This window comes from Elephas maximus, chromosome X (genome assembly GCF_024166365.1).
Source record: "Elephas maximus indicus isolate mEleMax1 chromosome X, mEleMax1 primary haplotype, whole genome shotgun sequence".
Taxonomy (NCBI): Eukaryota; Metazoa; Chordata; class Mammalia; order Proboscidea; family Elephantidae; genus Elephas; species Elephas maximus.
Window position 1 is genome coordinate 56076564 of NC_064846.1, and position 25642 is coordinate 56102205.

The 25642-nt window shown below is 44.8% G+C and overlaps 1 protein-coding gene across 1 annotated transcript in view; it reads left to right on the top strand.

The window, feature by feature from the left end:
- Positions 1–24815, top strand: part of LOC126069639 (protein BHLHb9-like) — a 241386-nt gene extending 216571 nt beyond the window's left edge. Inside the window, exons 2-6 of the mRNA XM_049873244.1 lie at positions 19930–20001; positions 20405–20492; positions 20811–20889; positions 21240–22119; positions 22216–24815. Of these exons, the coding sequence (XP_049729201.1) occupies positions 21542–22119; positions 22216–23341 (1704 nt within the window). The 5' untranslated portion in view covers positions 19930–20001; positions 20405–20492; positions 20811–20889; positions 21240–21541 and the 3' untranslated portion in view covers positions 23342–24815. The remainder of the gene's footprint in view (positions 1–19929; positions 20002–20404; positions 20493–20810; positions 20890–21239; positions 22120–22215) is intronic.
- Positions 24816–25642: the final 827 nt, after the last annotated feature.

Genomic DNA, 25642 nt, shown 5'->3' on the forward strand with positions numbered 1-25642 from the left:
CTGGGATGGGGAATCAGGGAGTCCCAGACCCTGAATCACCGGCTCCCCTTCTCCCCACCAAGTCCTGCCACATGACCCCATCCCCGCCTCACTAGTCTTACCTCAGGTTTCCATAGGAACAAGGACATGCTCCTGTCACTTCAGCAGCAGAGGCTCCATCCACAAGACTGCTCCTCATGGCTGTTCCACTCTGTTCCCAAGGAAGTACACCATTTTGACACTCAGAGACCAACACTTTTTAGGCTGGCAAAAACAAGTGGGACCATGCCTGTTCATCAACTCTCCAGTGCCTTCCCAGAGCTGAGCAGGTAAAATGTAAGTCCTGACCATGTCCTACAGGGCCCTGTGTCCACTGGCCCCTGCCTCCCTCACTCTTTCATCTGGGGCACTTTCCTCTCCTGTACTTAGTCTGCTACACTGCTCTTCCTCATCCCAAATGTGCCAAGTTACTTCCCACCCCAGGACCATTCACATGCTGCTCCCCCGGGACATGGGAGGCTCTTTTGCCGTGAGCTCTCTTGTATTCAGATTTGAGGTTCGGTTTGAGTGTATTTTTTCAGAGGAGTTTTCTGTGCTCCCACCAACACCACTGCCATCCAGATTAGATGCCCAGTGCTATTCTGTCTAATACGACACCAGATTTTGGCCCATGATGCCACTTGAGCAAATGTGCTTGACAAAAAGGAGAGAATTCAAGTAAAGCAGATGGCACAGTGCCTGGGACGTTGTGGGTACTCGCTCAGTCCCTGTACCAAACCCCTACTGGCCTGGCTCCCTGGTGCAATCCCCTTGGGCAGCTGAGGAGAGAAGAAAGGAAATGACTCACCCAAGTCCTGTCAAGTGTGAGTCCTCAGGCGCTAGGACTCGGGCAGAGCTCCTGACAACTTCCTCCAGTGTCCCTCCCTGCAAACCCACAGTCACCGAGTGCCTCTTCATCTTTCAGGAGCTCCAAGGAGGTCAGGGCTCCCAGGTCATGTGCACGCCTGATGCGAACCCACTGGGCCCAAAGAGGCCACAGGAAGGCACAATAATTCAGTGGGGAAGAGTGAGCATTTTCCTCACCAAAACTCCATCAGAAACTCATTTCATGCCACTCAAAACCTCAGACATGGCCCCAAATTTGTTATCTAATGTGCATGAGTGGTTTGTCCTCCACCTTGGAACATTCCCAAAATGCTAAGACACAGTGATGATCTGAGGTCAAAATAAAATCTCTGTTAAAGAATGGAATGGGAAGGAAATAAACATTTGCTGTCTCTACATGTTCTCCCCACACATCTGTCAGTTTGTCATACTGTGGAGGTTTGAGTGTTGCTGTGTGATGCTGGAAGCTTAGCCACCAGTATTTCAAATACCAGCAGAGTCACCCATGGAGGACAGGTTTCAGCTGAGCTTCCAGACTAAGACAGGATGAAGGGTGTGGCAGTCTACTTCTGAAAAAAGTTAGCCAGTAAAAGCTTTATGAATAGCAGTGGAACATTGTCTGGTATAGTGCCTGAAGATGAGCCCCCCAGGTTGGAGGACACTCAAAATACGACCGGGGAAGAGCTGCCTCCTCAAAGTAGAGTTGGCCCTAATGACGAGGATGGAGTCAAGCTTTCAGGACCTTCATTTGCTGAATACATCTGTGGAAAGAGAAGATGGAAAAGCTCAATATCCTCAGTCAGAACAAGGGCAGGGGCTGACTGCGGAAGACAGCATCAATTGCTCGTATGCCTGTTCAAGTTGAAGGTAGAGAAAATTAGAACAAGTCCATGAGAGCCTAAGTATGACCTTGAGTATACTCTACCTGAATTTAGAGACCATCTCAAGAAATAGATTTGACACATTGAACACTAATGACCAGACGAGTTGTGGAATGACATCAAACATGAAGAAAGAAAGGTATTAAAAAGGTAGGAAAGAAAGAAAAGACCAAAATGGATGTCCGCAGAGACTATGAAACTTGCTCTTGAATGTGGAGTAGCTAAAGTGAATGGAAGAAATGATGAAGTAAAAGAACTGAACAGCGGATTTACAAGTAATGTTTTGTAATGGAATGTACAAAGGCCTGGAGTTAGAAAAAAAAAAAAAAAGGAAGAATATGCTTGGCATTTCTCAAGCAGAAAAAAATGGATGAAAAAATTCAAGCTTCGAGTTGTAATATGGAAGGATTCCACAGGGAAAAATATTGAACAGCACAGGAAGCACCAAAAGAAGATGGGAGGAATACACAGAGTCACTGTACCAAAAAGAATTAATTGGTCAACATTCAACCATTTCAGGAGGTAGCATATGATCAAGAACCAATGATATTGAAGGAAGAGGTCCAAGCTGCCCTGAAGGCACTGCCAAAAAACAAGCCTCCAGGAATTGACAGAATACCAAATGAGATGTTTCAACAATGGCATACAGCACTAGAAGTGCTCACTCATCTATGCCAAGAAATTTGGAAGACAGCTCCTTGGCCAACCAACTGAAATACATCCACATTTGTGTCCATTCCAAAGAAAGGTGATCCAGCAGAATGCGGAAGTTATAGAACAATATTATTAATATCACACAAAAGTAAAATTTTGCTGAAGATCATTCAAAAGTGGCTGCAGCAGTATATGGACAGGGAACCACCAGAAACTCAAGTCAGATTCAGAAGAGGACATGGAATAACGGATATCATTGCTGATGTCACATGGATCCTGGCTGAAAGCAAAGAATGCCAGAAAGATGTTACCAGTGTTTTATTGATTATGCAAAGGCATTCAACCTGTGCACATGACAAATTATGGATAACATTGGGAAGAATGAGAATTCCAGAACATTTCATTGTGCTCATGAGGAACCTGCACATAGACCAAGAGGCAGTTGTTTGAACAGAACAAGTGGATTCTGCATGGTTTAAAGTCAGGAAAGATGGGCATCAGGGTTGTATCCTCTCACCATACTTATTCAGTCTGTATGAGAAGCAAAAGATCTGAGAAGCTGAACTATAGGAAGAAGAACGCAGCATCAGAATTGGAGGAAGACTCTTTAACAACCAGGAATATACAGATGACACAACATTGCTTGCTGAAAGTCAAGAGAACTTGAAGCACTTATTGAAGAAGATCAAAGACCACAGCCTTCCGTATGGATTACACCTCAACATAAAGAAAATGAAAATCCTCATAAGTGGACCAATAAGCAGCATAATAATAAATGGAGAAAAGATTGAAGTTGTCGAAGATTTAATTTTACTTGGATCTACAATCAATGCCCATGGGAGCAGAGGTCAGGAAATCAAATAAGGTGTTGCATTGGACAAATTTGCTGCAGAAGACCTCTTTAAAGAACCGAAAAGCAAAGATGTCACTTAGAGGACTAAGGTATCCCTGACCCAAGCCATGGCATTTTCAATCACCTCTTATGCATGTGAAACTGGACAATGAATAAGGAAGACCAAAAAAGAATTGATGCCTTTGAATTATGGTGCTGGTGAAGAATGTTGAATACACCACGGACTGCCAGAAGAATGAACAGATCTGTTTCGGAAGAAGTACAGCCAAAGTGCTCCTTAGAAGCAAGGATGACGAAACTTGGTCTCATGTACTTTGGACAAGGTATCAGGAGGGACCAGTCCCTGGAGAAGGATGACATGCTTGGTAAAGTAGAGGGTCAGCAAAAAAGAGGAATACCCTCAACGAGATTGGCTGACACAGTGGCTACACCAATGGGCTCAAGCATGACGACTATTGTGAGGATGGCGCAGGACTGGGCAGTGTTTTGTTCTGTTGTACATAGGGTCACTATGAGTCGGAACTGACTCGAGGGCACCTAACAACAACAACTACATGTTCTAGGTATTCTGCTTGGTATCAGGACTTCCTTTTACAGATGAAAAGACTGAGTCCCAGAGAGGTTAGGTACATGCTCCTGGGTCACACAGCTAAGAGGAAGAGCTGCAACAGAAACCCACATGTGCTTCAGTCAATGTCCATGACTGGACCCAGGCATTTAACCTTCCCTTTTTTAGATGGACAATGTAGAGAAACAGGGCCTCCCATAGAAAACTGGTCGGATTGTAAACTGGTACGATGACTTTGCAGTGCAGTTAAACACTATCTAGCAGATTGTGTCTCCCTGATCACACTCCACGTGGACCCACAGGGGTACACGCAGAACCCCCAAAAGGTGTGCACGAGGACAAGTTTACATAAAGGCCTTTGCAGCACTCCTTTTAATATTCCAAATCTGAAAAGAACCCAAATGCCCATTGACACATTATTCTGAATAACAAATTCTGGTATAATCGTATAGTGGAATACAATATGGAAATAAAAATGAATGAAATAAGGCTATAGGAATGAGGATGCAATGAATCTCAAAACCAGCGAGTGTTGTAAAAAGCTCAAGGCCCACAATGACACCTAGTGAAACCTGTGCACATCTCCTGGTAAAGCTCATTTCTGTACCTGCCTAGGGGGAACAAGTTCTTTTTATGTTGTTCAAAAAAAATAAAAATAAAATAAAAATTTTAATTTTTTTTTCTGTGTACCATTTTGTATGTTTAGAATATTTACTAAATTACAAAGAAAGATTTTAGGGGCTGTATTTCTGATCATCAAAGTAATTCACACTTGGTTTTATAAATGTTTAAAATAGACACGCATACGGAGATGAAAATATAATCAGAAAATTGATCAAAAAATAACTGTTTACCTTTTGTTGAAAGTCCTGTTATTTTCATGTATGCCTATACACAATTAAGGTGCCCTTCTGTTTTTTTTTTTTTTCTGGTGCAGCGGTTAAAGTGCTTGGCTGCTAACGGAAATATCAGCAATTCAAACACGCCAATTGCTCTGCAGAAGAAAGGTGTGGCAGTGTGCATCCGAAAAGATTTATGGCCTGGGGGGGCCAAGATGGTGGTATATCCAGATGCTTCTGGCTATCCCTGTTACAACAAAGACCTGAAAAATCAAGTGAAACAATTACATTTATGGTAAGTTAGGAGCCCTGAATATCAAAGGCAAAGTTAGAAAACCGACTGAGTGGCAGGGGGAGGGAGAGTCAGTTCAGAAGCAGAGAGGAGTTACCGGACCTGAATCCCTGGGATCCCTCGGGCAGCATACCCAGGAGCAGCTGCAGTAGGCTGGTAGTAGCGTTTGACCGCAGTTTCCTCAGGGAGAAGCAGCCAGCCATACAGCCTATTCATACCTTTGGACACAGGGAAGAACGGTGCTCTGGGAAAAGCTAAGTATTTGCATATATTTTACTTACCCACCCCCCCGCCCGCCAAGCCACCTTCAGCCTGAGATAGGCCCATTTCAGCGCCCTGAGCCATGCTCCTGGACTTGGAGAAGGAATAAATTCACAACAGGGTGAAAAGATAATTTGCCAGCTCCACTAACCTGGGGAGCTCAGGACAAAAGCAGCTCCTGTCCAGGCATAAGCGGTCCATGGAATTTGAATACCTTCCTCACCAGAATGGACCTGTGTGGGCCTATTTCAGGAGAATAGACCTTTGCTGGCAGACTACAACTGTTTAAGCTGTGCGGTGGAGAGGCAGGTGTTTGATATTTACCACCACTTTGCCTATTTAACAGGGTCCTCACCTACCCACATCAGGGGCCTAAGGACTGGTGGCGCCACTCAGGTCAACCAGCCACTCGCAACAGGGGTCCAAGGATAACTGGTACCTCCCAGTCTTTACAACCAAAAGCATTTATCCTCCCTCTTCTGAAGTGTTTCTGTCATCATTTCAATATTTATATTCTCATCGAGCCCTGGTGGGATAGTGGTTAAGACCTTAGGCTGATAACCAGAAGGTCAGCGGTTTGAATCCACCAGCCGCTCCTTGGAAACCCTACGGGGCACTTTGAGTCAGAAACGACTCGATGGCAATGGGTTTGGTATTTTCATTCTCATGTTACTGAGGGTAAAATGAGTTCAACCACATTACAAGAAATCTGGGGCATTGATGAGACCAAGGGAGAAACAGTGCTAGTGGAACCCCTCAATGGCTCTTAACACTTGTGCTTGGAAGGGGCACACTCCATTTCCTCCCCGATTTAACTGGCCACATGTAGTCACATGGCGAGTCCCTAGGTGGTGCAAATGGTGAAGCACTGGACTACTAACTGAAAGGCTGGGGGTTCAAATCCAACCAAAGGTGCCTCGAAAGTAAGGTCTGCCAATCCGCTTTCAAAAGGCCAGTGACCTGAAAAGTCTACGGTGCAGTGCTGCAACCACAACAGTCACATGTCCAAGCCGGATGTCAGTGGAGGGGGGTCAGTGGGCCTGGCAGGAAAGGACCTGGTGGTCAGGGGCAATTAATATGTTTGAATAATTATAAAATTGTGGGACAGTTCTACTCTGTCCTGTAGGGTAGCTATGAGTCGGAATGGACTCGACAGCACTGAGAGAGTTAGTTCTCTAGAAAAAAAGCTAGAGAGAAAGAACAGGTCCAAAAATTACTGTGAGCAGCCACCTGAGTCCCTTTGTTGGTTTAGGGATGGCCTCTGATGTGAAGCTGATTCAGAAAGGATGGGGTGTTTATTTCTGCCCTCACGCCACATTTGAGTATTTTCCTGGTTATTATTACACAGTTATTTATGCTTTTTGTTAACAGTTTACAAAATGAGAGATAAGGAAAAAATAAACTGTCCAATTACATCACCCTATAATAGCCTTTTCACCCCTCATGCTCTGGTGGGAACGTGATTTCTCAGTGTCACCCTCCTGTATATACACCATGTGGGCGCTGTGTTATGATTAGTAGTAAAGTGCTGGGAAGGCCCCGCGTGTGTTAAAGGAATAATAGATAAAAGTGAGGCTCGACTGGGGCATGGAGGACACAGGACATGAGGCTGGAAATGCAGGCTGGGCCCATGCAGTGGGGAGCTTTGAACGCCAGCTGGGGGCAAGGAGTTTGTAGTTCTCTTGGGAGGCAGTGGGCTGCCTCGGAGAGCATCTGGGTGATGAGATCAGACCTGGATTCGGGAAACTGTTCTGGGCAGCTGTGTGCACAGTGAACTAGAGAGAGGATGATGACAGAGAAGAGAGTGAGGAGCAGAAGTGGGGAGTCATACAATAACTGTCCAGATATGAAATAAGGGGGCTTACACTACTGTCTCTTTCTGAGTGGCACTTGAAACATAGCGGACACATCACTAACGGAATAATCACGGGGTCTTTGTCTCTGTTATCCCAGCACCTAGCACAGCCTCTGATACTTAGCAATACCCTGGAGAGGATCCAGTGCCAGTGCCCAGGGTGATCAGATCATTTGCAGCAGGCGAGGCTTCAGGACTCAATGGGCGAACTTATAAGTAATTCTAGGTTTAGCTCAGGAGCAGTTTACTAGGCTCTTCCTCTGATTTACTTAACCATCTCCTAACTCCCATACCCTGATCTGAATATGGGGTCAATAATAGTTAACTTGAATACCTGTGAGGATTAAGGATGATAACATGTACAGTGCCTCTTGCCATAGCTGTTTTGTATATGTTCATTTCCTTCCGTCTGGATCATCTTTCCAGATGGCCACATTTGTGCTTCTGTCTGGGCCCCCACACCACTTCAGGGACCAGCTGATCCATCTGACCCCACAGCTAGGCCTCCTGGCCCAAGGGACAGGATTTCATCTTCACCATCATCTTCTTCAACAAAAGTAGGGATTAACCAGCTGGGCTTGACCTAATCAGATGAGTCCCTTCAAAGCAGAGAGAGTTCTCTGGCTGTACACAGGAAGGGAGGTCAGAGACTCAAAGCACCGGAAGGATTCAACGTGCCTTTGCTGACTTGAAGATGGAAGTGTCCACATGGCAAGGAATAGGAGCGGCCTCTAGGAGCTGAGAGCATCCCCCATCTGACAGGGGACTGCAGTCCCATAGCCACAGGAAATGAATTTTGCCCACAACAAGAATGACCTTGGAAGCTGATTTTTCCCTGGAGCCTCCAGAGAGGAATGCAGCCCGGCTGACACCAACACCTTGATTGCAGCCTTGTAAAACCTTGAACAGAGAAGACAGCCATACTGTGCCATACCTTGGGTCCTTCGGACCCAAGGTCTGTGAGCTAAAACTGGGTGTGGCTTTCAGTTGTTAAGCTGTGGTTACACTCCAAGAGAAAACGAATACACTTTATTTAGGTAGAATCCATATTCAACACATATACAATGTGTGTGTGCGTGCCCGCATGTGCGCGTGCACGCAATCCCATGTATAAATAAAAAATGGGACGAAATATATCCCCCTGGAAGCAGTTTTTACCTTGTATGGTGGGATTAAAGGTTATCAGTATACTCATAGCAGTGTTAGATGACGGGTTACTAATTTTTCATCAGGGATAAAGACCATTTGAGCTTTTATTCATGTAAAATATGTTTTATTTCGGACTTTTAAAAAGGTATCAGAACCAAAAACCAAACCCATTGCTGTTGAGTTGATTCCAACTCATACCAACTCCATAAAAAAAAAAAAAAATTTTTTTTTTTTTTTTTGCCTAAAACTTCCCCATAGGTTTTCTAAGGAGCGGCTGGTGGATTTGAACTGCCGATCTCTTCCTTAGCGGCTGTAGCTCTCAACCATTGTTCCACCAGGATTCCTAAACAGGTATAAAATACACAAAACCTAACCCAGTGCCATCTAGTTGATTCGAACTCATAACAACTATACAACAGAGTGGAACTTCGCCCTGGGGTTTCCAAGGAATGGCTGGTGGATTAGAACTGCCGAACTTTTCAGTAACAGACATAGCTCTTAACCACCACACCACCAGGTTCCTAAAAAAGTGTAGTAAGTAGTATAATAGGCAAATATGTACACACAACCAAGGTTATGAAGTAAAACATTGTAGCGTGGATGCCCCTGTGTAACCTCTCTGGCTGCCTCACCCCCAGAAGGAACCACCGTCCAGAATTTGTTTACAACTCCCATGCTTTGCTCCATATTTTACTACCCATGAATACATCCCTAAACAAAACACAATCTCTCTGTGTATTTTTAACTTTAAGTATATAAGTAATATCTTTCTATATCACTTATTGAAACTTATCGTCTTCCCTCTGAAAATAGTGCTTCTGAGATTTATTGAATCAGGTGACTTCTCCACTATCCTACTCTCATTAGCCATGCCCCCCTAGGCTCCATACCTAAGAATGCTACAGCTCACTGTGACTTCTTTCTTCTCCAACAGATGGTGCCAAAGGGCTCTGCAAACAGGGTGTACCAATCTGTACTCCTCCAGCAGTGTATGGTGTTCTCGGGCCCCACATTTCCCATTTCGGATGCAGCATACACACATGCTCACTCACCAGGCTTCCTTCTCACACCCTAATATTATGTCAGGGCATTTTCTGAGGCATAAACTGAGACCATTAGCTGAGCAATTAGACAAACCTTCCTATGGTTCAATTGACTGGGTTTTTGCCTACTAAACGACTCTAATATTCTAGGCCTGCCTCCCTGAAATAACTCTGACATTCCTTACCTGGCATTTGTAGATGTTCCTAGATCATTAAGTCACATGATTGTAGACGGTCTCTTAGGTTTCTGCCACAGATGGGTCACTGCTTTACATGGTGCGTGATTTTTATATGCTCACCCTCAGAGGGCTAGCTTATCGCCAGGTAACCCTGGGACACCTCACTGAGCTCGGCTGCTAACCAAAAGGTCAGCAGTTCAAATCCACCAGCCGCTCCTTGGAAACCCTATGGGGCAGTTCTACTCTGTCCTATAGGGTCTCTATGAGTCGGAATTGACGGGATGGCAACGGGTTTGCTTTTGGTCTCTTTATGAAGCAAACAAAATTTCTGACAACAGGAGCGTGCTTTCTTCCACCACATTGGGCAGACTTCACCGATCACCTGGGTCCCTGTCTGTACCTGTTAAAACCTGTTGCTATGGAGTTGATTCCGACTTATAGCGACCCTACAGGACAGAGTAGAACTGCCCCATAGGGTTCCTGTCTAGTTGCTCTAATTAGAACGCTGTGTCAGGTGGCGGTCTGAAAGGCCCAGGTGTTCTGCTTTCAGCGACAGATGAAGGGGGGGGACAACTGAGCGGAGGCGTTTCCGGTGCTTCGCGGTTGCCATAGAAACCGACATAAAGATGGCGACCGTGACGACTTTTCAATAGAGAAGGAGAAGACCCGGTAAGAGGAGCAGGTTCCCGCCATCAGGTGTTTGGGACTCAGCAGAGGAGGTGGGTGCTCCGCCGTGGGTGTGGGGAGACAAGGGGCCCCAGAGCCAAGGGGTGATTTCCTGCTTTGGGACTCGGTGTCCTGCTGTGTCGTCAGAGAGAGAGACGGGCTGTTGTGGTCCCTGCCGGCCTGAGGGAGCCTGGTGTCCTTCTCCAGGGGTGTCCTGGAGGTGTTTCCATACACAGGTAGGGGCGATGAGAGAGGGTCTTGGGAGGAAAGGGACAGAGAGGGGAAGAGATCATGTGTGCATGTATGTGTGTGCATCTCTGCAGCTGGAGAGAGAGCGTGTGTGTGTGTGTGTGTGTGTGTCACCGCAGCTGCGGGGAGTGTTTATGGTGAGGAATACTTGAGGCAGTTAATGTGCATCATGTCGGTCCCATTGAGTTCCTAGGGGATATTAGGAACCAAGTGAGGCTTGTTGTTTTCCCTGGGTTTACGTGGCCTCTGTGGGTACCAGAGGGCTCCATGACTGCTGTGGGATTTGGTGCAGACTGAGCCCCCATTTATGATTCTCCCATGAACCACTTATAACTATGACAGTTGTCAAGTGTTGCTTTCCTAATTCTGTCTAGATTTACTAATTATCCTTCCAATGTAGACTACAGCTTCCCTTTCTCCCTCATCTATCCGTATACCTCTCTTTTCATGTGTGTTTTAATTTTTATCAGTAAAACTCATAGATTCCTATTTTACTCAAAGGTTTACCATCTATTGCTATCATTGTTTTCATGTTCGTTTTGTCCCCAAAGTGGCCAGTGGAAGCTCCTTCAAGTTGCCCTCTGTGTCCTTTTGACAACTCCCTAGAGATGAGAATGCACTTTGCTCTCTGAGCCCATTTCCCCATCTGCAAGGGAAGTAATGATGCCTGCCCCAGAGCATTGCTTTGAGGATTTGGAGAGAACAAGTCTGAAAATAAAACCCTACAGTGTGTGGCATCTGTGCACCTCAGCAAATGTTGGTTCCTCCTTCTGCCTTTGCCTCCGTCTTTCTGTGAACGCCATGCTTCTGACGTTAGCATAATAGCAGAGCTAGCAGATAGCATAGATGGAAATGTACCAGCAAGCAGGGATAAACCCACATTTCACTGTGTCCCAATGTTCTCTGTAGTAGAATTCTGAGAATAATATTATTCCTGACCATTTATTTTTATTTTCAAAATACTGATTTACTTTGGTAGCAAATGGTTGTTCTTTGAAGACTAGTGAAGGGAGACAAGACCCATTAAGATGACGTGAGCTATATCAAATATTTGTTTACCTAAAATTTCAAAAAAATGGTTACATTTAAAGAGCTAAGCATCTGTATCTACTGATAGCAATGCAAAACTGCTTTATGGCTTGAAACAAAACAAATGCCCATGACAAAACCAGCTGTATTTAATTTTATCTAAATTTACTTTCAGGCAATGGTCCAGTAACACTTTTCCTCCCAATACTCTCTGTGACTGGCGCTTTCCCCTCCATTACTGGAAGAAACAGTTTTCACAGGTTTTTCTGTTTCTTCTTCAGGTCCTCCTGTGGCTCCAGCTCGTTGCAGATTCTCCGGCTTCTCCTCTCCTGCCTTCTGGTCCACCGTTTTCCCCGCCGCAGTCTGACCATTTATTTTTTAAAACTTTTTCTCTTCTATAGGTGAGTATTATATAATCCTAGTTTTCAAGATGAGGCAATTGAGATACTGCAAGGTGAAGTAAAGTATTCAGTCACACTGTTTGTAAGTGACACAGCTAGGGGTTGAACTGAGCACGTCTCCAGTACTGTACTCCTAGCCAGTCCAGTTAGGAAGAAGAAAAAGGCACTTGTCGAATGATGGCAACCCATGGTGGTTGATGTTAGGCAGCAATCATAGCTCTCTGGGTGGAAACTATGCCTCAGTAGTGATTTTGCCATGTAGCAGAGGATGTTTCTGTAATTAAAACAAAAAGTTAATAATTATAAAAATGAAAAGGTAGTGATCGTCACTGTTACTATGCAGTAGATGGCTTGGGTGTTAAAATCATTCCCTGGACTTCCATGGTGAATTACTTTCCTTTTGAGGAGCTCGGAGCGCTTTTTCAGATGGGAATCCCACTCCCCTGTCCCTGAGGTGTTGCTGGTTAGGAGCAGGGCTACTCTGCGCCCCTTGGGCAGGTGAGGCCAGATGAGGCCAGGTGCCTTACCCAAGGTTCCCTAGACTTACTGGGTTAGGTGTGGCACTGGGGCCTAGGTAGGTCTCCTATCTCTCATCCAGTTGTCTGTCCCTCATATGCAGTGTTAGCTTTCAACCCTGTGTGTAGCAAATCACCTTTCAAGGCTCAGGGAAATATGCAGCAAGGATTAACTTGCAGGAGGACCATCCCATTGCCGTTGAACTGCTTCCTACTTATGGTGATCCCATGTGTTACAGAGTAGAGCTGCTCCACAGGGTTTTCTTGGCTGTAATCTTTATGGAAGCAGATCCCCAGGCCTTTCTTCTGCAGTGCCACTGGGTAGGTTTGAACCCCCAACCTGTAGATTAGCAGCCAGGCACAAAGCATTTGTGTTATTGTCTCATGGTTCTAGAGACTAGAAGTCTGAATTCAGCTTGTCGGCAGGGACATGCTCTCTCTGAAGGCTCTAGGGGAAGGCCCTTCCTTGCCTCTTCCTAGTTTCTAATGGTTCCTGGCAATTCTTGGTGTTCTCTGGTTTGTAGGTACATCACTGCAATGTCTGCCTCCAACTGTACGTGGCCGCTTCCCTGTAGGTCCCTCTGTGTCCGTTCTCTTCTTTTTATAAGGACACGAGTCATATTGGATTAGGGCCCACCCACTCTAGTATGACCTCATGTAAACTAATAATATCTTTAATGATCCTATTTCCCAACAAGGTCACGCCCACAGGTACGGGAGGTTAGGACTTCAACGTATCTTTAAACCCATTGCTATTGAGTCGATTCCGACCCATAGTCACCGTATGTGACAGAATACAACTGTCCCGTAAGGTTTTCTAGGCTGTAATCTTTATGCGAGCAGATCGCCAGGTCTTTCTTCCAGGGAACCACTGGGTGGGTTCAAACTGCCAACCTTTCGGGTAGCAGCTGAGCACTTAACCATCGTGCCACCTAGGCTTCCTAACATTATCTTAGTGTAGTTTTAATTGCATCACTGTTAGTAAAAGCAAGTTTGAGCCTCTCTATATATGTTTAAAGACAATTTGCATGTTTAAGGCAATTTACATTTTTTCTGTTAGCTGTTGAGATTCCTTACACTTTTTTTAAAAATAATTTTTACTGTTCTTTAAGTGAAAGTCTACAAATGAAGTCAGTCTCTCACACAAAAACCCATATACACTTTGATACACACTCCCAATTAATCTTCCCCTAATGAGACAGCCTGGTGTCTCCCTCCACGCTCTCATTTCGTGTCCTTTTCGCCAGTTTCTAACCCCCTCCACCCTCTCATCTCCCCTACAGGCAGGAGATGCCAACCTAGCCTCAAGTGTCCACCTGATCCAAGAAGCTCACTCCTCACCAGCATCCCTCTCCAACCCATTGTCCAGTCCAATCCATGTCTGAAGAGTTGGCTTCGGGAATGGTTCCTGTCCTGGGCCAACAGAAGCTCTGGGGGCCATGACCACCGGGGTCCTTCCAGTCTCAGTCAGACCATTATGTCTGGTCTTATGAGAATTTGGGTTCTGCATCCCACTGCTCTCCTGCTCCCCCAAGGGTTCTCTGTTGTGTTCTCTGTCAGGCAGCCATTGGTTGTAGCCAGGCACCATCTAGTTCTTCTGGTCTTAGGATGATGTAGTCGCTGGCTCATGTGGCCCTTTCTGTCTCTTGGGCTCGTAATGACCTTGTGTCCTTGATGTTCTTGATTCTCCTTTGATCTAGGTCGTTTGAGACCAATTGACGCATCTTAGAGGGCGGCTTGCTAGCGTTTAAGACCCCAGACTCCGCCCTTCAAAGTGGGATGCAGAATGTTTTCTTAATAGATTTTATTATGCCAATTGACTTAGATGTCCCCTGAAACCATGGTCCCCAGACCCCTGCCCCTGCTACACTGGCGTTCGAAGCCCTCAGTTTATTCAGGAAACTTCTTTGCTTTTGTTTTAGTTCAATTGTGCTGACCTCCCCTGTATTGTGTACTGTCTTTCCCTTCGCCTAAAGTAGTTCTTGTCTACTATCTAATTAGTGAATACTCCTCTCCCACCCTTCCTCCCTCCCCCCTCTCGTAACCACAAAAGATTATTTTCTTCTCAGTTTAAACTATTTCTCAAGTTCTTATGATAGTGGTCTTATACAATATTTGTCCTTTTGCAACTGACTAATTTCACTCAGCATAATGCCTTCCAGGTTCCTCCACGTTATGAAATGTTTCACAGATTCCTCACTGTTCTTTTTCAATGGGTAGTATTCCATTGTGTGAATATACCATAATTTATTTATCCATTCATCCATTGATGGGCACCTTGGTTGCTTCCATGTTTTTGCTATTGTAAACAGTGCTGCAATGAACATGGGTCTGCATATATCTGTTTGTCCTTACACGTTTTTGAAAGGGTAATTAGTTTTTATGCTTTTCTATTTTAAGCTTTGATATAGAAGTGAGTCAACACTTTGTGGGAGATATAAGTTACAAATATTTTTCCCAGTGCTTTTTTAATTGGCTCTCAGCTTTCTCTTGCAGATTGGATGATGGGTTCAAAACACCATCCGTTCAGTTAGCAGCCAAGCACTTAACCACTGCAGCACCAGGCCTCCTTCTATTTATGGGTAGAAAACCAAAAACCAGACCCGTTGCCATCGAGTTGATTCTGACCCATAGCAAGCTGAGATATTTAATTGTTCTTACCCTTTTTTTTCACTTTCAAAACCAATACATGTTTGATGTAGGTAAAAACAGATAATTCAAGAAAGGAAAAAAGTAGTTAAAACTTGTAAAAGTCTACTACACATGGGTAGGCACCGTTAAGAGTTGAATATAGGTATTGTTTTCAGAAATTTTACTATATAAATGTCACTTGTATACTTAAGGACAACAATGAGATGATATTACTTACAATTTTCTGAACTGCTTTTTTCCAATAAACATCATATTCTGAAAGTCAGTCCATGTCTATCAAGATAAATCCACACAATAATAAAAGTGGCAGTAGAAACACTAACGGTAAATTTTAGAATAGAAATAATGTTGAAAATGGTTAGTATTTATTGCTGACTTCCTCCGTGCCCAACACTGTTGTATATGCCAAAGCTATACTTACTCATTCAATCCTCACAACAGCCTGTGAGGAGGTACTTTGTAACCGACTTTAATCATAGTGGAACTGAGGCACAGAAAGCAATTTGCAAGGCCAAAACTTGAACAAGGCTGTGTGGCTCCCGAGTCCATACAGCTACACAGTATACACTACCTCCTCTTGTAAGAGCTTACTGTTAATCAGGGCAAAGCACAATAACAGAAACCGAGGTAATGTGATCATTAAGGTTATGTGTCACCTTGGCTGGGCCACGATCCTCAGTGGTTTGGCAGTTATGATGTAGCTTGGCAGTCGTATGATGATGTGATCACTTCCAGGATGAGATTTGATATAATATGATCACCTCCATGATGGGATCTGCTGTGAGTAGGCTATCAGTTGAAAAGGCGTTTCCTTGGGGGTGTGACCTGCATTGAATATATAAGTGGACTTCCTGGCAAGTTTCGTGGGCTTTTGCTTACTCTGGATCCTGCACCTGGCTCCCATTCATCTGACCTCCACTTCTTGGGACTTGAGCTAGCAGCTTACCTGCTGTCTTCCCTGCTGATCTTGGGATTCACCCATCTCTGCAGCCTGTGAGCAATAGCCCTGCTGTCTGACCTGCCAATCTTGGATTCATCAGCCCCTGCAGCTATATGAATCAGAAGAAGCATCTATCCTTACCCATGGACTTGGGATGTTCCACCAAACCAAACCAAACCCAGTACAGTCAAATCGATTCCGACTGATAGCGACCCTATAGGACAGAGTAGAACTGCCCCGTAGAGTTTCCAAGGAGCACCTGGCGGATTGGAACTGCCAACCCTTTAGGTTAGCAGCTGTAGCACTTATCCACTACGCCACCAGGGACGTTCCAGCTTCTATAATTTCATGAGCCATTCTCTTGATATAAATCTATGAATATATATATATGCACTTTCCTGGTTTTGCGTCACTAGAGAACCCAGCCTAAGGCAGCTACCATGTTTGTTTGTTTGTTTTTTGTCAGTTTACTAGGCATAAATTTAAAATCTTGATAATAATCACTGTGGTTTAGAACATGGAGAAAATGGGCCTGGTTATACTGTGAAAGGGGATCCCCTGACATCATGTCTCCCTTCCTGTACCTTGGGGATGTTCCTCATTTGAAAGATGAGTTGCTTTCCTATGGGTGGGAATGAGAACACGTAGGTTTCCCTGCCATTTTTTTATTCCGTATAATTGCAAGACCAATAGGTGTTTATAATAGATGTAAGAATAGATAACATAGAAAATGAAATAAAATAACTCCCCCAAAATATACTAAATAATTTCTTTTATAAGGATTAACACAAACTGGCTCCTATGAGACAGAGGTTAAAGATATCCCAAATGTCCAAATTTTGTAAAGTACTTTACCACCCCATCATGTCTAACATCATCTACTCCTCCTCCCCTCAGTACTCTTCCTCTGGTCTTTGGGTTCTGTAATTTACTGCAACATCTTACAGAACTCACAAACTCTACATAGAGTTAAGTGGTTTATTAAGTAAGTAACAGGGTACAACTCAGAATCAGGAACAACTCAGAAGTAACAGGAACAACTCAGGATACAGTTCTTGATCGGGATAGTTTCTTCTTGCCCTCTGCTGTTGGGCCCTGTTCAGGGCCTTCTCGGGCAAGTGTTAAAACTCTCAGCTCCGTGGGTAGGGAAGCCCCACCTCAGCTGTCTGGCGCCAGTCTCCTGGTTCCTGCAGTCTCATGCTGCTATCGCTCTTGCTACTGCTGTGCAGCCATCTTGCTGTTTTCTGTGTTCCAGCTCCTCCTCTCTCTCTCTCTCTCACGCCTCCTTTTAAGCCTAGCGGTATGGCAAAGCTGACCAATATCCTTGCTAGGGTTTCATATATCTTATTTGCATGGTCCCACCCTCACAAGTGCTCCACTCACCTTATTTGCATGAGCAGCAAGCAGTCCAATCCCCTTGAGGGGCCATAAGCACCTTATTTGCATAGTCCCGCCAAATCATAGTGTGGGAGTCACAAAGATTATGGCCAGAAGGGTGATATTAAGTAATTCACTGCACCGCAGGCCACCCCCTGGCTCTTCCAGCCACTGGCCCTTTCATACTTGAAGAATTAACCTCTCCCTCTGTCTTAATCACTTAGTGCTGCTATAACAGAAATACCACAAGTGGATGTCTTTAACAAAGGGAAATTTATTCTCTCACAATCTAGTAGGCTACAAGTCCAAAATCAGGATGTCAGCTCCAAGGGAAGGCTTTCTTTGTTGGCTCTGGAGGAAGGTCCCTGTCATTAATCTTCCCTTGGCCTAGGAGCTCCTCCCCGCAGGAACCTCAGGTCCAAAGGACACGCTCTGCTCATGACACTGCTTTCTTTATGGTATGAGGTCCCCATGTCTCTCTGCTCACTTCCCTCTTTTGTATCTCAAAAGAGATTGACTTAAGACACTATCTAGTCTTGTAGATCTCATCAATATAACTGCTGCTAATCCATCTCATTAACATCATAGTCATAGGATTTACAACACATAGGAAAATCACATCAGATGACCAAATGGTAGACAATCATACAATACTGGGAATTATGACCTAGCCAAGTTGACAGTTATTTTGGGGGGACATCAATTCAATCCATGACACCCTCCCAATCCTTTTGCTAGTCCCAAATAGTCATTAACAATCAGTCCTTCAGTAGGGCACAGAGTACTTAGGGTGAGGTTACTCAGGTACCAGCCATTCAGGTCTGCAGCAGGTATCCATTTGCTCTGGTCAGGTTCTCCAAAAGTCATCTCAGATTAACCCTTTCTGGCCTCTGATAAAATCTACCTGAGAGATTATTCCCTTGCTCTGAGTCTCTCTTGAGGTATCAGTATAATGTTAGATTTCCCCTACTGCATTACCCGTTTATTCCTTCCTTTACCTTCAGTTATTATTTCCCCTCCTTCCATTTGTCATTTATTTTTACCCAAACTTTTTCACCTTGGGAAAGAACATCAGGTTTAGCTGCTGTGCTAGTCCATATTGCTGGTAGCAACACCAGTCTAGCAAGTGCTTCCCCCTCAATCCACTCCCATTCGTGTTGGGTGGGGTTACCTGGGTATAACACTAGTGGGCTATCTCAGCCACTAGGCAATACAGCAGTATTCACTGTCAACCCCAATTTTGCCAGATGGGGGAAGGTACAATCCATCCCATCAGGCCCTTGAGAATTCTGGCATACAAGTTCAGGGGTATAGTTACAGTCTCTTGCTTAGGGATCACCCCTGCTTCCAGCGCCTGCAGCTGCATCCCTGGTCCTGGGGCTGTAGCAACCAGCAGGAAATAAGTAATTTTAGGTGACATGGGGAAAAAGTGTATGGTGGCACCAGCATCCTCCCCCAATCCCTCTTCCGCAGATACCCCAGAGAATCGTAGCAATCTGTCCAGTGGTGATCCTCCCTTTGCCCTCCACATGTTAACTGTGAGCACATACTCATGAAAGCATGTGAGCCAGCCCTTCATGCCTTTATCTCCCTCTGTTTTAGATAACAAATGTTTGAGTTGGCCATTCCAATTCTCTATCAAACCATTACTCTGAGAGTGGTGTGCAACATGGTATGTCCATTTACTATGATGTTTCTTGGCCTGTTGCTACACCCTATGGGCTGTAAAGTGTGTTTCTTGGAACAATATCTTTTGTTCCAATCCCTTAATGGTGTTTTTGGCATTTGCATCTGTCACAGGATATGCAAAACCCAGTCCAGAGTAAGTATCTATCTATTCCTGTGAGGACCCATTTGTAGCCACCTGATGAAACCAGTGTCATTGGTCCAATATAACAAACTTGCCAGCTATGTGCAGGGCCTTCCCCCCAGGAAATCTGCCCCATAGGTATCTGCAACCTCTGTCTTTCATGCTGGCAGACAGAGCAGTCCTTATTGGCATTTTGTGCCTCAGAGGGTGCAAGAGGGATGTGTCTAGATTCAGCCCATCTCTGTATTGCTGCAGCACCCCCATATCTGCCCATTTCATGGACCCCATTGGCCAACTCACATGAGCGTAGCAGCAGACCCACTCGCTGCCTCCGGTAGCCTTCCAATCCAGGAAGGGCCACAGGCTCCTCCTCCTGGTGCTATATAATCTTATGGGACCATGGACCTATATGCAGCTGGACATTGCCCGAACTGACATTATGTGGCACATGGCTATAATTCACTGCACCACACATACCACCCACAAATAAGCCCCAGTAATGTTTTCTTCAGGATCACATTCTTCCAAAAGCTTTCTTATGCAGATATTTATATATTTATACATGTGTGCATGTATTTATATTTTATGTATAAAAAATAAGATGTCATCTTACACTGAGTTTTGTAAACTTCTTGTCTCACTCACCAAAAAAAAAAAAAAAACTCATTACCATCGAGTCGATTCCAACTCATAGCTACCCTATAGAATACCTCAAATTTCATTGTTGGTGAATAAACATCAGCCTGTATCATATATTTTCATGGCTGTAAAAATACTAATGGCCAATAAGAATGCATAAAAATGGCTAAAATTTATAATGTGCCAAGTGCTTTTTATGTATTGATTCTCCAGGAGGAGGACTCTCCTTTGGTAGGGAGGTGGACATCTTCTGAGGACCCCTGCTGTGTGGGCAGGCTCGCATAGGTAAGTGAGGTAGGATCTAGGTATGAAGCACATGGGGAAGGTGAGGGGGCACATAATGCTATTATTGAAATAATAGTTCCCACTATCTTCTCTGCATGCTTTCTAAATATAGTTGCCCGTGTTCTACTACCCACTCCTACACCTCATACTTTTGTCAATGAAAGAGGTGTGCCCTCTCCTGGGAAGTGGCTGACTTCAGAGTTGGGGGGAGGGGTATTCAGACAGGCTGTGTGTCTGGGGGGGAGATGGCTGGGGAATCACTGGAGGAGACCTAGACAGGTGGTAGGCATTTAATATGGCCTTGAATATAGAAAAGCTAATGTTATACCCCTTTTCATGGGTGTTGGGCCATCTGCTAATCCCTCTGTTTCTTCTTTTTTGTGCCCTGTCTTTCTGTCAATAGCTCTGTCCCTTTCCTATAGATGTCTGTAGGGAGCTGTTCTCTTGGAAGTTAAGAAAGAAGACTAACTATTAACTTGGATCCAAAGTCGGTATGAACATGAGTACCCTGTTGACTGTGGGTGGGGGTTGGCTGTGGGCAGTCGGGTGAGGCCAGATCACATCTTGGACCATTGACTTCCAGCTTTCCAGACACCTCTGCCCTCGCTATTTGTGTACAGGAAATGGGGGTGGGTGAGCCAGGATCATGTCTATAGAGCGATTGGTAGATACTGTGGTGGGAAATGGGGAAGGAAGTGATGCCAAGAGGGTCCAAGGACGTCGGCTATATTCCATAACCAGTGCTGTGGATTTGGAAAGGCAGATGTTTGTTGGATTGAGAGACCACCCTTGTGTGTTTTTGCCCATAGATCTGCCAGTGGATCTGCTGTAGAGCTTGTCTACTTTGGAAGCAAGGAAGGAGGAGAGAATCGCACCGGATCACTGCAGGTTGGCGTGAGAATGAGGCCTGCCTGGGTAGACCTGTAGGGGAGTGTTTGGTGTACACCAGCATGGGGTCAGAAGGGCTGGGTGCTCCTTAGCCTCTCATGTTCTCATCTCAGCAAGCTTTCCCACGGTCCGATCTCCTGTTTGATGCAGAGGAAAGAGTGTTTAGGGCCTGGGCCAGGTATTGTTTGGGAGTAGTGGGAGCGTGGAAGGGATAAAATGAGGACGCATTTTATCGACTTGTACCACACAGTCAGTCTCTGCTCTTTCTTTCATGTCTCTCTATGTGACTTTGTGCATAGAGCAGTACAGTGGGAAGAGACTCAGAGCCCCGTTTCATTCTTCCAACTCAGGTCCATCTGCAGTGGTAGCTGTGGTGGCCTCGGAGTGGCAGAAGACCATCCCTCTGAGCAGGTCTGCACCCAGGAGCCGTCATCTTCCTCCAGCCTGAGTGTGCCTCTGCCCTCTGTCTGTATCATTAACAGAGGCTGTGTGTTTTCAAAGGGGACTCTGTGACTGTCGAGCCGACAATTGACTCTGACTGTTGCTTCCAAGGCTATAGCCTGACCCAGTGAAAGAGTGTTAAGACACTGACCCGAGACACCTTGAGTTGTAAGGCCGATACCGAATAGGGCTATATAACGAGACTTCAGCCATGTCTGAGAATAAGAGTGGAACCCATGCTAAAACTAGGAAAGGGGCCAGCATAAAGGCTGAAGCAGAAAGGGAGGCTACTGGCATAGTCAAGGCCAAGGCAGGGTTTGAGACATATGCAGTAGCAGAGAGGAAGGGAGTGTCTGAGACTAAGGTTGTAACTGAGATGAAGGCAAGAGCCCTGTCAGAGCCTACGGCTCTGGTCAAAGGCGTGGCTAAGGCCATGCCTAGATCCTGGGCCAGGTCAGGGGAGGAGATGAATACAGACTTTGGTCCGAGGGCTGAGGATGAGGCCGCTGTGGTATCTGGTTTTTCTTGTGTGGCTGAGGAGAGTGCTGCATCTGGGGCCAGACACAAAGATGAGACTGATACTGATGCCTGGTTCTGGGCTGGGGAAGACGCCAGTATCGGTTCCTGGTTCTGGAATGGGGAAGAGGCTGGTGGTGATCAGACGAACGCTAAGGACGAAGGTGAAACTGATATTGGTGCCTCAATCAATACTGAGGAGTTGGGAATAGAGGCTGCTACTGGGGCCAGCTGGAAGCCTAGGCCAGGGGCGGAGGAGGAGGAGGAGGACGAAGAGGAGGAGGAGGAGGACGAAGAGGAGGAGGAGGAGGACGAAGAGGAGGAGTGGGAGGACTACGAAGAGGAGGAGCAGGAGGAGGAGGGGGAAGTCGTTATTGGGAAGTGGTTCTGGGGTGGAGATAAAATTAGTTTTGACCCTAATCCTAGACCCGTGTACAGGATAGTTAAGCCCCGGGTAACATGTGAAATTGATGAAAGAAATAGGCCCAAGGACTGGTCTGAGGTAACTATCTGGCCCAACGCCCCTGCTGAAATTCCGGCATTGTTGGCATCTAGATACCAGGTCCCGTCGAGGACAAGGCCTCTTTCATATACTGCCCAGTCCTCAGGTGAGAAAAACACGGGTTCCCTGCCTGCGGCAGAAGCCGGTCTTCGTGAGGGCACTTCCGTATGCCTACAGTCTATAGACGCGTACCCATTTGATTCTGAGACTTGCACGCAGGCCATAGAGAAGATCAGAGGGCAGATCAGGATCAGGGAGCTGAATGGGATTAGGCCGTTTCCTTGCCCTTGCAAAATGGAATGCCGCCTGAATTCTGAGGACTTTGAAAAACTTGTTAGCTTACTTAAGTCAAATGCTGATCCTGTCATTCATAAAATAGCTCAAATTGCAATGGGTATCATCAAGGTTCATCCCCTTGCCCAAGAGCTCATTAATGAGATGGGTGTGCTGACTGTTATTGAAAGCTTGCTCGATTTTCAATTCCCGGACATGACAAGAAAGGCTGAAATTACTCTGAATCCCATTTCTGTGGAGGAAAGACAACGCAGGAATATAATACATGTTGTGCATATGTGTAAGGAAACCGTGTCTTTTCCCTTGAACTCACCTGGTCAGCGATCTGGATTAAAGGAATTAGGGCAGCTGAGTGCTGACCGTAACCATCACTTCATTGTTGCCGCTTACCTTCCAGAGCTTTCCCGTATGCTATCCCTGGGAAATCATAAAACCAGAAATCTGGTTTTGAAAGTACTTTTGAATATGTCTGAAAATCCCATTGCAGCAAGAGACATGATGAACATTGAGGTATTGTCAGCATTAAAACTCATCTTTCACCAGAAAGAGGCAAAAGCCAATCTTGTTACTGCCGTGGCCATATTTGTTAACATAAAGGAGCATATCAGAAGGGGATCGATTGTAGTTGTTAATCCCGTGAGTTATAATGAACTCAAGGCCGTGTTCCGTGAAGTTAAAACGATTATTGAAAAATTGTAAAATGAGCCAGAAATAAAAGAGAAAACTTGGAACAATCTCCAAACTTTAATAGGCCGTATGTTCCCAAAGAGCCTTGTGGTTATCACCATGTGCACATTATAAATTGCATCTTTAACGTGATGTTACTTGTGACAGCCTCTGGGTTTGAGCTAGATCATATTTGGATATCAAATGAATATTACCCCTTGAGCTGAAAATACCTGTTGATCTTCATCCTGTCTAGTTTGGGAGATGTGTAGCATTTTCCGTAAGGAGATCGTGAACCAACATTGGAAGTAAGCTAGCTTGTTCATTAGTATCTACATAGATCCATTTGTGGCTTCACATGGCAAAAAATGAAAAGCAAAACAAAACAAAACATAACAAAAAAACCCTTGAGTTTATAGTCTAGTTTTAGAAATAAGGCATATACACACAGAAATATAAGCGCCAGTACCGACAGCGTATGTATGCTCGTAGCCAAACGTGCCCTCTTGATCCTTAAAGGGAGCAGGGATTGCTACAGTGTAGACTGTTTAATGTAAAAGGAAAAACTATTTTCCCTATTCCACCTGCATGACACAACTCATTCTACAACTCATAAATGGACTTGAGTCTCAGTCAAAATGTCATGTTAGTTTATTTAATTTTTTATCTCGGTACCACATTTGGAGTTCTCATATTGTCAGGCTATTTGGTTTATGTCAGTGTCATCTCTTACAGAAGGAAAGAAGGAGGTTTACAGGGGAAACATTCCCCGAGTGCCTACTCTATGTCAGACACTGTTGGCACCACATTTTACAGGTTTTTTTTTTCTGTCTCTTTCTCCCGATGATCCTGTTGGGTAGGCTACGAGTATTTCTTTTTATCGTAAGTCATTAATCTGGGTACTCTCCAATGAGAATCCGAGGGGTTTAATTTTTTCCTACATCCCCACAGCTGGCAGGTGGCATAGCTGTTTTGTCTGGTAACCATCTTTGTCTGATACCAAAACCCACTCTCACCACACTACCTTACAGTCCCCCTTCACTTTTTCCCATGGTGGTCTTCAAAGCTCAGGGACTATTTGGTTTGAATGGCTCAATTCTGCTGTGGATGATGTCCCTGCCGGGCTTGCAATTCTTAACATTTAAATTTCTCCAATCTGGCCATGTCAGTTAGGCTTTTGGCTCCACCTGGCTGGAGGTCAGGAGAAAAGTCTGGGATGAATAGATGGGTTTGGCCCAGCAGTGTCTGCGACAGTCGACCTAGAATGGCAGCTGTCTCAACCCACAAGATAGTGATTTCTGGAAGTCTGTATGGCCCAGAAAGTATTCCCAGGAGTTTGGCCTGTGGCTGAGTTCTGTAAGTCTTATGGCAGGAAGTACAGCCCATGGTCTGAGCTAAAGAGAAAGATTCTGTGTGTGAAAGTATCGGGTTATACGCTTTAAGACTTTTACACAGTTAAATGAAATCATGCTCTCAGTACTGTTTGTAACATGCTTTTTCCCTAGCAGTATATTGTGAAAATCTTTCCATGTCAATAAATGTACTTATACAGCATATTTTTGAATCGTGTAGTATTTTGGTATGTAGGCTTCCGATTTTTTCTTTGCATATTTTCTAGTATACATATGAACACATTTATTCTTTTGCAAAAATGGGAGAGTGGTATTCTGCAACTTGCCTTTCCCTCGTCATTATTTTCCTAATTCATTATTGTAGAGATCTGTCACATGCTTTTTATTAATAGCTTCATTGAGGTATAACTGACAGATACTAAACTGCATGTATTTGGTAAGTTTAGACATACGTATTCATGCATGTCACCATCACCAAAATCAAGATAGTCACCATATCTGTCTCCCCTCAACAGCTACTTCATGCCCCTTGGTAATCCCTCCCTCCCAACCCTCCCTTTGTTTCTCCTCCCCCGACCCCCGGCCACCATTGATCTTCTTTGTATCCACATAGTTTTCATTTTCTATGATTTTATATCAAAGGATTCATACAGCGTGTACTCTTTTTCTTTTTTGGGGGAGGGGGTGTTACTGGCTTCTTGCACTCAGCATAATTATTAGACATTCATCCATGTTGTATGTGTTAATAGTTCATTGCTTCAAATTGCCAAGTAGTATTCCATTCCGTGGTTATACCACATTTTGTTTATTCTCCTGTCGAAGGACATTCGGGTTGTTTCCAGCTTTTGGAGATTATTAATAGAGGTACTGTAAACATTGGTAGACATATGCTTTTATTCCTCTTGGGTAAATGCCAAGGAGTGGAATGGCTGGCTCATATAGTAGGTATACATTTCACTTTTACATTTTCCTAAGTGGCTGT